The sequence below is a fragment of the Nerophis ophidion genome, linkage group LG13 (assembly GCF_033978795.1).
Source record: "Nerophis ophidion isolate RoL-2023_Sa linkage group LG13, RoL_Noph_v1.0, whole genome shotgun sequence".
NCBI lineage: Eukaryota > Metazoa > Chordata > Actinopteri > Syngnathiformes > Syngnathidae > Nerophis > Nerophis ophidion.
In genome coordinates, this window is record NC_084623.1 from 36,225,316 (window position 1) to 36,238,928 (window position 13,613).

Consider the following 13,613-nt stretch of genomic DNA (forward strand, 5'->3'; position numbering starts at 1 on the left):
GTTGTGTGTCAGCTGATCCACTCGGGCTGGCGAGGAAGAGAATTAGCAGCAGGAAAACACACCAGCGTTGGCTACGTTGAACCATGGCCGCGGAGATTCATTCGAGGCCTCAGAGCGCCAGGCCGGTTCTTCTGAACAAAATCGAGGGACACTCAGACGCTGTCACGGCTGCTGTTTTAATCGCAAAGGAGGACGGAGTGATCACAGTCAGCGAAGACAGGTGACTTGTTCCAACCTTAGCATCATGTTAGCCTGCTGGTGTAGCTAACTAGTATAGCCTCCTTTTAGCATGTTATCTTCATTCTTACTTGTTTTTATATATGTACTTTTTAATACGGTGCTACTAAAACTGCAGTATATGTGTTTAACTAGGATATGTATTTCGTTCGACGAAAGTTAGCATGTCGTCACATTGAATATTTGTATCAAGCATACACATTAAACATTTCCCTTCAAATATTGCAATATTTTTTTTTTCCTCCGGGTATACGGATTGTGTTTTGCAAAAGCTTTTTTCTTTTTTTTTTTTTAAAACAAAACACAATATAAGGCAATAATATATGTTTGAATGTTAAACTAATCCTATGGTGCCTACCTCAGCTACAATCGGCCAGAAGGCGGTGTACACCCTGGACAAGTCGCCGCCTCATCGCAGGGCCAACACAGATAGACAGACGACATTCACACTCACATTCACACACTAGGGCCAATTTAGTGTTGCCAATCAACCTATCCCTAGGTGCATGTTTTTGGCGTTGGGAGGAAGCCGGAGTACCCAGAGGGAACCCACGCAGTCACGGGGAGGACATGCAAACTCCAGGGATTGAACTCTGACTACTCAGGACCTTCGTATTGTGAAGCAGACGCAGTAACCCCTCTGCCACTGTGAAGCCACATATATATATATATATATATATATATATATATATATATATATATGTATATATATATATATATGTATGTATATATATATATATATCCATATATATATATATATATATATATATATATATATATATATATATATATATATATATATATATCTATCTATCTCGAGAGGAGCCAGATGAGGAGATTCGGGAATCTGTTCAGGATGCCACTCGAACGCTTCCCTAGGGAGGTGTTTAGGGCACGTTCAACCGGTAGAAGACCACAGGGATGACCCAGGACACGTTGGGAAGAATATGTCTCCCGGCTGGCCTCGGAACGCCTCGGGATCCCCTGGGAAGAGCTGGACGAAGTGGCTGGGGGGAGGAAAGTCTGGGCTTCCCTGCTTAGGCTGCTGCCCCCGCGACCCGATTGGATAACCGGAAGAAGATGGATGGATGGAGATATATATATATATATATATATATATATATATTTATTTTTATTTTTTTTTTTTTTTTATTTATATCTATATATATAACAAAGTGAAAAGCCATAGGCTCACACAAGTTCAGTAAATAATAAAAATTTGGAACACAGCATCATCGTTTTCACAGCTTTTTGGTTGTTAGAGGTCGAGAGTGTTTTAACATGGAGTTCAAATTCTTTTTTAAAGGCACAAAAATCAGGTTGGATATTGAGAAACTTACATTTATGAATATAAAACTGAGCCAATAGTATAATGAGGTTGCCAAGGTAAAATGCCTTTTAATTTTTTTTTTCATACAGTATAAATCCAAATAGCACATTTTTAAAACAAAGCACAAATTTGTCATGAATATTGTCCAGGATGAAGCGACAAATGCCTTGCCATATTTGTCAAACTAATAACCGTGGGCTACATGTCTCGTGAACATCACGCTTTTGAAAAAGCCTCACATTTTAAACGTCTTGAGTTAAAACGACAGATAACTTGAAACAAAAGATGCATTAATCCGCAGCAACATAAAGACGTCTACTTCCAGCATGGGTGGTTGTCCTGCCAGACTCCCTTGCATCCTCTTTCCAGGTCATTGGGATGTAATGCACATTTCAAAACAGTTTAAAGCCACTTGAAAATAAGGGAAGTTGTGTGGGAAACCGAAAGCATTGCTGATGTCATTTCTTCTTTGACTGTACAGACTTTTAAGACCACAATTGAAACCACTTTATGACTCATTTTTTTATTGCTAGTATACACCCTTTATCAGTGGCGGGCCGTGCATTTCCCACCTAGGCCTCCAGTGATATCCGACTTCAATGATTACCTCTCAAAATACCATTATTGATGTCACCACATGACCACGGCTGGAGAAATACTATACAGAAACACATTTACGCACTACCAGCCAATGTACAAAACGGGTTATTTTCTGGCACATTTAAAAATCAATGAACCCGCATCAGCAAGACGTATTTTAGGTGCGACTGTCAAAATTAAAATTGCCAAAAACATATTAAATGTGAAAAAAAAAAAGAAATAACATATCTGAACTCACATTTCATCGCCGGGACAGCTTAGCGAGCTTCCGGGGTTAGCCGACATCGTCTCACAAGATGTAGTTTCTCTTTAAATATCCTTCTTGAAAATGGCCTTGCAAATATGTGTTGTCTTGTCTAATCATACAAGGTTCAGATGAGGCCTGTTGGCTGACTTCTTAAAAGTTTACTCTTCAATAACATCCAGCTGCCGGCATGTCTACATTCAACAACCTAAACGGGGCTACTGCCCATGTTCTTCACAACTATGGCATGCTGGATTATGGAGTTCTTATGTTACCTAGCTCATAAAATCACTATATATCTGCATTAGGCCAGCTAGAAGGCCTTACTGACAACAACTTGTGATCTGATTGGCTATCGCAACTGTCAAATGTTTGTGTCCGTTCACTTACAGTGCATAGACGCCCGCATTGTTGATTCTGAAGGCTCTGGGCAGATTTCGTACAACATGGCAACATAAGCGAGATGAATTCTGATTGGATAAAAACTATATGACCTAAAAACAACAGGGCTGGAAGGAGCATAAAATGACACGAAGTGATTATAAATACTTTTAGATATTTAGGGAAAGTAAATTAAGAATTACTTTTATCTTTAATTATGATCATGATTTCTGGTTATGTTAGGCCAGCACAGAAGGCCTTGCTTGCTGGCCCTGACTTCACACCACTGCACTTTATGTACACAAACATGTAAGCCTAATGAGGTCCAGTACCCCAGCATATGTTGCCAGGTCTTAATCTTAAGGATTAACTCCTCAAGCAAGGTTTTTCCTGATTTAGTTTATTTCATTCGTATTTGTGACAGTAAAGAAGAAAAGTGTGAAAATAACCATACATCTCTGACCTGGCAAAGAGGAAACGTGTAATAATAACCGTAGATCTGGGACCTATTTGTGACAAAAAAATTATCCTGGGAGCTTAATACAGGAGATGTCATGATAAAAGAAGACTCAAATGTTAACTGCAAAGTCGCTTGTGTTTAGTCTCTGTGTGAAGAAACCTGCCTGTTCCCGTATGTAAATCTTAAATGATAAATGATAAATGAGTTGTACTTGTATCGCGCTTTTCTACCTTCAAGGTACTCAAAGCGCTTTGACACTACTTCCACATTTACCCATTCACACACACATTCACACACTGATGGAGGGAGCTGCCATGCAAGGCGCCAACCAGCACCCATCAGGAGCAAGGGTGAAGTGTCTTGCTCAGGACACAACGGACGTGACGAGGTTGGTACTAGGTGGGATTTGAACCAGGGACCCTCGGGTTGCGCACGGCCACTCTCCCACTGCGCCACGCCGTCTTAGTTTTATTTGTACAATGGAACCTGTCTGCTTAAGTCTATCAATTTTATGTCAACAACCTGCCTATGTTGACCGACTTTTCCACTGAATTCTCATTGATAATAACTAGATTGAAGTATTACTGTAGGAGAGCTCAAACCTGCTCAAACCTCCCCCAGTACTATCTTCCAAAGGAAATGACTCCTTTAAAGAAATCCAGAATCCAGACAGTGATCCGGATCACCACCGAATTTGAATCACTTGTGCCTTTCCTAATTTCTGACATTTCTTAAAATTTTAATCAAAACCTGTGCATAATTGTTTTAGCTATTTTGTCGGCTTCATCATCATCATCATCATCGGCGATCACTCGAGACGAGTGAGATTGTCCTCCTGTCGGTGGGTCTGGTCATCTGTGGGTCCTCAGGTGGCTGTAGAGGCCGATCCTGGATCCGCAGACTTTATCGCAGTGGGGGCATGCGTGGGTGGTTGACTGGGTAGTGGTTGTGGTGTGAGGAGCTGTGTTGGTGGTGGATCTCTCCTTTCTCTGTTGCCTCTTGGTTTCTGCGGCACGGTGGAGGTCCTTCTCTAGGTGAGTTGTGTCTTCATGGACCATCTTGCTCCACATGTTCCTCTGGTGGGCTACCTCCTCCCAGTTGCTGAGGCTGAAGTGACACTTTCTCAGGTGGATTTTGATGTTATCCTTGTACCTCTTCTTCTGCCTCCTTGGGTACGTTTTCCTTCCTTTAGCTGGCCATACAGCATTTGCTTTGTAAGGCGGTTGTCAGGCATGCGTATGACATGGCCTGTCCATCGCAGTTGATGTCGGATGATGGTTGTGGTGATGGTGGAGGTGTTGGCTTCTTTCAGAACACTGATGTTTGTACGCCTCTCCTCCCAACCGATCCTGAGGATCTTCCGAAGACATCGTTGGTGGTACTGCTCCAGGGCCTTCAGATGTCTGCTGTAGGTGGTCCAGCTGTCGGCTCCATAGAGCAGTGTGGGCAGAACTACTGCTTGATAGACAAGTAGCTTTGTCTTTGTCTGGATGTCTCGGTTTTCAAAAACCCTCTTCCGCAGCCTGGCAAAGGCTGCACTTGCACACCCGATGCGGTGGTGAATCTCTGCGTCTATGACAGCTCTTGTAGAGAGAAGGCTGCCAAGGTAGGCGAATTGATCCACATTATCCAGGATGTTGTCTCCCACATGAATTGTGGGGGGTTGTGGGAGTGTGTCAGGAGCTGGTTGGTATAGGATTTGGGTCTTTTTTATGTTTATGTCAAGTCCCAGGAGTATGTAGGCTCTGGCAAAGGCGTTTAAGATATCCTGGAGGTCCGCTTCGGAGTGTGCAACTAGGGCATTGTCATCCGCATTCTGGAGCTCCATGATGGAGGATGTGAACACCTTGCTTTTTGCCCTGAATCTCTTGATGTTAAATAGCTCTCCCTCAGTCCTGTATATGAGCTTGACTCCCTCAGGTAGGTTCTGGCTGGTGAGGTGGAGGATGGTGGAAATGAAGATGGCGAACAGGGTTGGTGCGATTTAACTTAACACCAGTGTCTACTTTGAAAGGAGGTGTCTCCAATCCACCATTGCCGACTACGGTTGCCGTCATGTCATCATGGAGTAGTCGCAAGATCTTTATATACTTGTCTGGACATCCAATCTTGGAGAGAACTCACCAGAGGGCAGTTCTGTTTATGGAGTCAAAGGCCTTTGTGAGGTCAATGAACGCCATGTACAAAGTTAGATGTTGCTCCCGACATTTTTCCTGCAGTTGACGAGCTGTAAAAATCATGTCGGAGGTCCCCCTGGCAGGACGAAAGCCACACTGCGATTCTGGTAGGGTGTTCTCTGACAGAGGCAGTAGCCGGTTGGCCAATATACGAGCCAGCACTTTGCCCGTTGTCGACAGGAGGGAGATACCCCTGTAGTTGCCACAGTCGGCCTTGTCTCCATTCTTAAAGATGGTAACAACCAGGGCATACCTGAGCTCAGCCGGTATTTCCTCTTCATCCCAGATTTTACCCAGCAGGCTATGGATGTGACACAGGAGTTTTGGTCCTCCTTGATTGAGGATTTCTGCTGGAATCCCATCTGGTCCAGAGGCCTTGTTGTTGCTCAGTATCCTCATGGCATCCAGGACCTCATTTTCGGTTGGGGGGTGACCCAACTGCTCCATGATGGGACACTGAGGGATCTGGTTTATGGTTTCGAGTTCGACTGTGGTCTTTCGGTTCAGGAGTTCTTGGAAGTGTTTTTGCCATCTGGAACTGATACCAACATTGTCCTTCAGCAAGGTTTGTTCATCTTTGGAGCAGAGAGGGTTTAGGCCTCGATAGCAGGGCCCATACACGGCCTTGGTGGCGTTAAAGAAACCCCTGGTGTCTCCCGAGTCTGCAAGTCTCTGGATTTCCAGGGCCTTCTCCAACCACCACTGGTTCTTCAACTCTCGTACGCTGCTTTGGACAAGTGCCTTTGCCTTGGAGTGGGTCTCCCTTTTGGCCATGCAGCTGATGTCATTTTGCCAAGTGCAGAAGGCTTTCCTTTTGGCGTCAATTAGATGTTGTATTTCGACATCGTTGTCGTCGAACCAGTCTTGATGTTTCCTGGTCTTGTAGCCAAAAGTGTCTCTGCTGGTCTCAAGAAGTGTGGTTTTGAGAGCCCTCCAGTGTTCCTCCACACCCTCTGGGTATTCTTCAGGGAGCCTCTCAAGTAGGGTGTTTTGAAAGAGTTGCACCCTGTTTGTGTCTCCCAGGCTGTCGAGGTTGAATTTTGGGCGAAGATGTTTCCTTTGTGTTCTCCTTTTCTGCCGCAGCTTGATGTTCATGGTGGAGCGGATGAGGCGGTGGTCAGTCCAGGATTCATCCGCGCTGATCATGGCCCTGGTGATGTTGACATCTTTGCGATCTCTGGCCCTGACTATCACATAATCAATGAGATGCCAGCACTTTGATCGGGGATGCATCCATGAGGTTTTGTAACGGTTTCTCTGGCGGAACAAGGTGTTTTTGATCACGAGCTCGTGTTCAGCACATTTAGATAATAGGAGGATTCCATTGGAGTTTACATTCCCAACACCCTCTTTGCCCAAGGTGCCTTTCCAGAGCTCGTGGTCCTTGCCGACCCTGGCATTGAAGTCCCCGAGTAGGAGGATCTTGTCTTCCTTTGGGACGTTTGATAAAACCTGGTCAAGGGTTGCATAAAAGGTCTCCTTATCTTCATCTTGGGAGTCCAAGGTTGGTGCATAGGCACTGACAGCTGTGGCCATCTGATCGTTTGAGAGACTCAGTCGTAGGGTCATGAGACGCTCATTGATGCCTACTGGAGAATCGGAGAGTTGGGAGATGAGCCGATTCTTGATGGCAAAACCCACCCCATGGTTTCTGGGCTCATCAGCCGCTTTTCCCTTCCAGAAAAAGGTATATCCCCCTTTCTCCTCCTTTAGTTGCCCCTCCTCAGCCAGGCGGGTCCCTGACAGGGCGGCGATGTCGACCTTGAACCATTTCAGCTCCCTGGCAATGATAGCTGTTCTTCTTTCTGGACGATTGGTGGAGGCACTGTCCATAAGTGTTCTCACGTTCCATGCTCCAATGTTCATTGTTTTTTGTTTTCGACCGCTGTAGGTGAACCCACTGGACGCGGTATTCCAGTCAGGTTTTATGAGGCAGGCTATTTTTAGGGCACCTTTTCTAGCCCCTTCCCCGTCTGGGGTGAGCAGAGTGGATCCTATATAGGGCTGCTCAGACATGGGTGCTGCACATAGGCACCCACCGCCTATGTGCCAGTTCGTGGCTAGAAGCTCCCGGGCTTCACTGCCCTGCTTCCGTCACCATTTCCTGAACGCCATAGGACTTGTGGGGGGGTTGGGTAATGGTGAGTCCTTCCTTCAGGAGAACCCCTGTACGTGGAATCTTATAAAGTGGGGAGGCTGGTGCACAGGCAGCCACCACATTGTCCTTGACAAAGGGAGGGCCAGGGTCCAATGGCATGTAGACCAAGACAATTGGGGACCCATCTTTGCTGCAGCCTTCTTCCGCCTTTGTGACCGTTGTGGAGCTTTCTCCGCTGCCATCATCCGCCCACTCCGCCGTTGAGGACTTTTTGGGCAGCTCTTCGTCTGGAACCTCACCCTCAACCTTACCGCCATGGTTGAACCTACCAGGAGCTTAAGCTCCAGATGGCATCGCTCTCAGGTTCATTGGAACACGCAAGGCTCTCCACCACGACAAGGTGGCGACCCGAGGAGAACTAATCTGTTAACTGTCTGTATGTCGGCTTACAGACATACAGACAAACACTAGCGATTACATAACCTCCCTTTTTGTTTTCATATGTTGCTTACAAACTGGCTGCAAAAGGGTTCACTCTTTGCATCTGTCAGCAGTTGGCCACGTTTGTTCTGTAGTGAAATTAAATAAACTGAGTGAACCCTCTTGTCAATCATCGATTCTCTGTCTCTGTGGTTGGAGGCGGGATGCTATTTTTCACACACAAGGACTAACTAACTAACTAAACACTGCAAGTACATAACCTGGCACAGGTAAAAAAATAGGGACGTGCTGATCGATTGTTTTTTGATTTTTGTAAAGTATGGAGTTTGCATATTCTCCCCGTGACTGCTTGGGTTCCCCCCCGGTACTCCAGCTTCCTCCCACCTCCAAAGACATGCACCTGGGGAAAGGTTGATTGGAAACACTAAATTGGTCTTGGTGTGTGAATGTTGTCTGTCTAGCTGTGTTGGCCCTGCAATGAGGTGGCGAATTATGCAACCTTCTGCCCGAATGCAGCTGGGATTGGCTCCTGTCACCCCCGCAACCCCTGAGAGGGACAAGCGGTAGGAAATGGATGTGTTTGGCCATTGCCCTTTATCGCCTTTTAATGCCGATCACAAACGCAGATCTTCTCTGACTCCCTACACAGTGGGTTTCCGCTACCCTAAACTAATAGAAGTCACCTGTATTTTGGTAAAGAAACTGCATTTCTTTGTATCTTAACTATCATAATCAGTCATTATCATTAGAGGATAAGACTAAAAATGTTGCACACCGATCAAACCAGGAGCAGACATGCTAATTTTTGCAAACCTAGCCTGACACAACACCAATGAATAAGTGCTCAGTAAATTTTTAAGAGGTGTAGATGGAACCACATTACAGCAAGAAGTAAGCAGTTGACATGAAATTAAGAGATGATAATAGAACAACAGTTAGTGTGTCAGCATTGTCAGTCAGTACAGTGGTGCCAATATTAAGGGTGGTATCGAATCGGTATATGTTCAATACTAGAGTGATCGGATTGATATTTTCATTTCCTCAAAATAATTTGTTGTTGTTTTTGTTAATTTTTACAAACTCAAACAAATGATTTAGAGAGCAAAACACAAAGGGTTGAAATTAATGGCAGAAATTTGTTTTTGCTTTTGTATTGTGTATTATTGACTGTTTTGCGTAAACAATTGTATGTAATAAAAGACAATAAAGTAACTAGTTTGAATATTGTGTTGATATTGTTAAACTGTCAATAGCACTCCCCATAAAGAAAAATCAAAGATGTACAGTAAATACATGTGAGCAATATCGGTATCAATCTGAGTCATGGATCAATAGGCAGCATAAAACACTGATCACAACTTTGTAGTAAAAAGCGCCAGTTTTTAAAAAGGTCTAAACTGGTAATTTTTTTATTAAAACAATACATCTGTAATGCGGACGTTGTACCGATCCGTTGTGGTGAAGAAGGAGCTGAGCCGGAAGGCAAAGCTCTCAATTTAACGGCCGATCTACGTTCCCATCCTCACCTATGGTCATGAGCTTTGGGTCATGACCGAAAGGATAAGATCACGGGTACAAGCGGCCGAAATGAGTTTCCTCCGCCGGGTGGCGGGGCTCTCCCTTAGAGATAGGGTGAGAAGCTCTGCCATCCGGGAGGAACTCAAAGTAAAGCCGCTGCTCCTTCACATCGAGAGGAGCCAGATGAGGTGGTTTGGGCATCTGGTCAGGATGCCACCCGAACGCCTCCCTAGGGAGGTGTTTAGGGCACGTCCAACCGGTAGGAGGCCACGGGGAAGACCCAGGACACGTTGGGAAGACTATGTCTCCCGGCTGGCCTGGGAACGCCTCGGGATCCCCCGGGAAGAGCTAGACGAAGTGGCTGGGGAGAGGGAAGTCTGGGTTTCCCTGCTTAGGCTCTTGCCCCCGCGACCCGACCTCGGATAAGCGGAAGATGATGGATGGATGGATGGATCTGTTCTGTTCATATATTGTGGTATTGTTAATTTCATCATGAAACGACAATAGCAACATAACTCCTATGTTGTTACACATCATTAAATGTGCACACAGTGACTTCCTGTTCATTGTTAACGGAGCTTCAAAATAAAAGATTAGCAATATCAGTTTGGATTCTACCACAGCAACCAACAACATGCTCACATTTGTTTGTGGAGAAAAGACTTGTACATTGATGCAAACTTTGTTGTTAATATAATCAATACATACAAGGAATTACCACAGATTATATTATTTATATTGAAACATACAGACAGACTATACACAAACTGTTTCAAAATCATTTTCCTTTGTGTCTATCCTTTATCTTTATGCCCCTTATGTCTAACACAATAAGATGGAGTAGCAGCCGAGTCAGCGTTGCCAACGTTTCAAAGAAAGGAATAAATTCAAATGAACAAGTTCCGCTTTTACTTGATCAAAAACTACTAATTTGGAAGTTGACAAACAATGACTTACAGGATACATAGCATGAACATACACTTCATCTTATTCTTAGCAAATTTCCACACATTTTATTAGAATATATGTAATTTAATTTCGCAAAGTGTGATTGTCAAACTAAATTAGGAGCAAAACTTCTGTATTGAATAAAGTACTTTTGTAAATAAAAATATACCAATCCAATAAATAAATAAATATTGCATAATGTGACAATAAAAAGCAGAAATGTTAATACTAATGACTAATAATAACACAAATATTTGTATTTGAATAAATGCGTAACATTTTCTTTAGCATTTTTATAGAATTACATGCAGCTGTGTCGCAGGTCTTGGCTTTTTATCAAATTAAACAATGACGTCATCAGTCCTCTGGTAGTGTCCGCAATAAAGTAATAAGGCAAATTAAAACACTTTCATTCATTTATTTTTGTGCTTATCCATCCACCCATCTTCTTCCGCTTATCCGAGGTCGGGTCGCGGGGACAGCAGCCTAAGCAGGGAAGCCCAGACTTCCCTCTCCCCAGCCACTTCGTCCAGTTCCTCCCGGGGGATCCCGATGCGTTCCCAGGCCAGCCGGGAGAGATAGTCTTCCCAACATGTCCTGGGTCTTTCCCGTGCCCGAAACACCTCCCTAGGGAGGCGTTCGGGTGGCACCCTCACCAGATGCCCGAACAACTTCATCTGGCTCCTCTCGATGTGGAGGAACAGCGGCTTTACTTTAAGCTCCTCCCGGATGACAGAGCTTCTCACCCTATCTCTAAGGGAGAGCCCCGCCACCTGGCGGAGGAAACTCATTTCGGCCGCCTGTACCCGTGATCTTGTCCTTTCGGTCACGACCCAAAGCTCATGACCACAGGTGAGGATGGGAACGTAGATCGACCGGTAAATTGAGAGCTTTGCCTTTCGGCTCAGCTCCTTCTTCACCACAACGGATCGATACGGCGTCCGCATTACTGAAGACGCCACACCGATCCGCCTGTCCATCTCACGATCCACTCTTCCCTCACTCTTGAACAAGTACTTGAACTCCTCCATTTGGGGCAGGGTCTCTTCCCCAACCCGGAGATGGCACTCCACCCTTTTCCGGGCGAGAACCATGGACTCGGACTTGGAGGTGCTGATTCTCATCCCAGCCGCTTCACACTCATAACTACATATTTAAACCTTTTAAATATGTAAATGACCACAGCTTGAAATGTGATGGAAAAAAATGAATATGACGTTTTGGAAAGGCACATGTATTAGAAAACCATTAACTGTGTTGAATTGCCAATACCTATGTGCAGTTTGGTTTTTCTGTGCTGTTAAACTTGAAGGTGAATATGAACAGTTACACCATTCAACTTTGAAAGCATTGATCAGACAACAAGGGGGTGGAAACAGGGCTGTGATTATTACATTCTGTATTTTATCTCCAGAACCATCCGAGTGTGGCTGAAAAGAGACAGCGGACAATACTGGCCGAGTATCTTCCACACAGTCTCCTGTAAGTAAGACGGCACTATAGCCTTTTTTAAAAACATGTTTTATTACTGTTCAAATGTGTTTTATAGTTCTGGAAAATTCCATTCATTAGATGCACAACCCAATACAAAGTGCCAATTTCCATGTCCTCTCCCTCAGCTCCCTGCTCTTGTATGTCATATCACCATGACAGCAGACGCATCTTCATTGGCCAAGATAATGGAGCTGTTGTGGTGAGTAAAGCAAATACCAAATGGCTTCCTATTCGTCACTCTATGGGCAGATTTAGTCCTTCGTTTGTTGAAACTAAATTTATCTTTCATAAACATTTCAAATGGGTGTACTTGAAATGCCTTCAAGGGTGGGTTCGTTGTTTGATCTGAAACTTGTTTTCTGTTTGCTCTACCCTAAGGAGTTTCTCATCTCTGAAGATTTCAACAAAATGAGCCATGTAAAAACATATCCTGGTAAGATGTTACGATAATGACATGTTTAAAGTAGGTCAGACTTGGCAAACAAGTTACTTGTGTGTGTTGTTGAGTTGATTAAGTTCTGTTTTGTCGAACGTTCTTATTGTTCTAATCATCAGATCTAGCAATTTTTTTAAATGGGTTAAATGGGTTGTACTTGTATAGCGCTTTTCTACCTTCAAGGTACTCAAATCGCTTTGACACTACTTCCACATTTACCCATTCACACACACATTCACACACTAATGGAGGGAGCTGCCATGCAAGGCGCCAACCAGCACCCATCAGGAGCAAGGGTGAAGTGTCTTGCTCAGGACACAACGGACGTGACGAGGTTGGTACTAGGTGGGATTCGAACCAGGGACCCTTGGGTTGCGCACGGCCACTCTGCCACTGCGCCACGCCGTCCCCGTTTTCTGGTTTTATTGAATACTTACGGAGACTGACATGAAAGCATGTACCGCTACTTTCAACAAGCAGTGGGTGCTGTCACTACCCGATCGGTACCGGAAGACCTGATCGCTCCACGCATGCGCGGGGCCTACGTAACAATAGGCAGATAAAACATTACATACAACAAAACACTAACGTTATTTAAAGGTTAATTTGTAGCACTTAACAGATTTGTTCTGCTTCCCTTGTTTTTTTTAAACCCACTTTTTGTCTCTCCCACATTTCTTTGTCTTCAATGTCTAAAATTACAATTGCATGCACATCGGTTATGGCCAATTACACAAATTGATGCCCAGTTTGCAGTCCTGTGGGGAAACACTTTTCATATTTTATTACAAAGGGCTGTCAAACAATTAAAATATTAAATCGTACACCATGTTTAGATACCAGTTTCATGCATTAATATCACAAAATGTGGATTGTTACTAGAGTTGTCCCGATACTGTCTACGTATCTACATGTTATTTATCTACATGTGCACAGCAGAGGAGCTGGGTAACTTATGAGAGTAGCGTGTGCGTTTGTGAGAATGGCAACGTGTTGTCTGAGTGACGTCAGTGAGTGAGTGGGCGAGCAAAGAGAGAGAGTGGTAGCGCTGCACTGCCTCGTCATTCTGACCTGAAAGCGTACCTTAACACACCCATTGACAGGTAAATTGAAGTGTGTTAACCGGACGAAAACATCAACGCTGAAGGGAATGTCTGCCCTGTGCACCTCTACTATGGTCTGCACCGGAGCAGAACAGCAGTACAGGTGTAACAACTACATTATTACCTGTCTCTCTTTAAACTCCTTT

At 44.3% G+C, this 13,613-nt stretch overlaps 1 protein-coding gene across 1 annotated transcript in view; it reads left to right on the plus strand.

Annotated features, from left to right (window-relative positions):
- wdfy1 (WD repeat and FYVE domain containing 1) overlaps positions 1 to 13,613 on the plus strand; it is a 36,373-nt gene continuing 22,760 nt past the window's right edge. The window contains exons 1-4 of the mRNA XM_061918852.1: positions 1 to 220; positions 11,849 to 11,916; positions 12,054 to 12,127; positions 12,307 to 12,361. Coding sequence (XP_061774836.1) covers positions 84 to 220; positions 11,849 to 11,916; positions 12,054 to 12,127; positions 12,307 to 12,361 — 334 coding nt within the window. The 5' untranslated portion in view covers positions 1 to 83. The remainder of the gene's footprint in view (positions 221 to 11,848; positions 11,917 to 12,053; positions 12,128 to 12,306; positions 12,362 to 13,613) is intronic.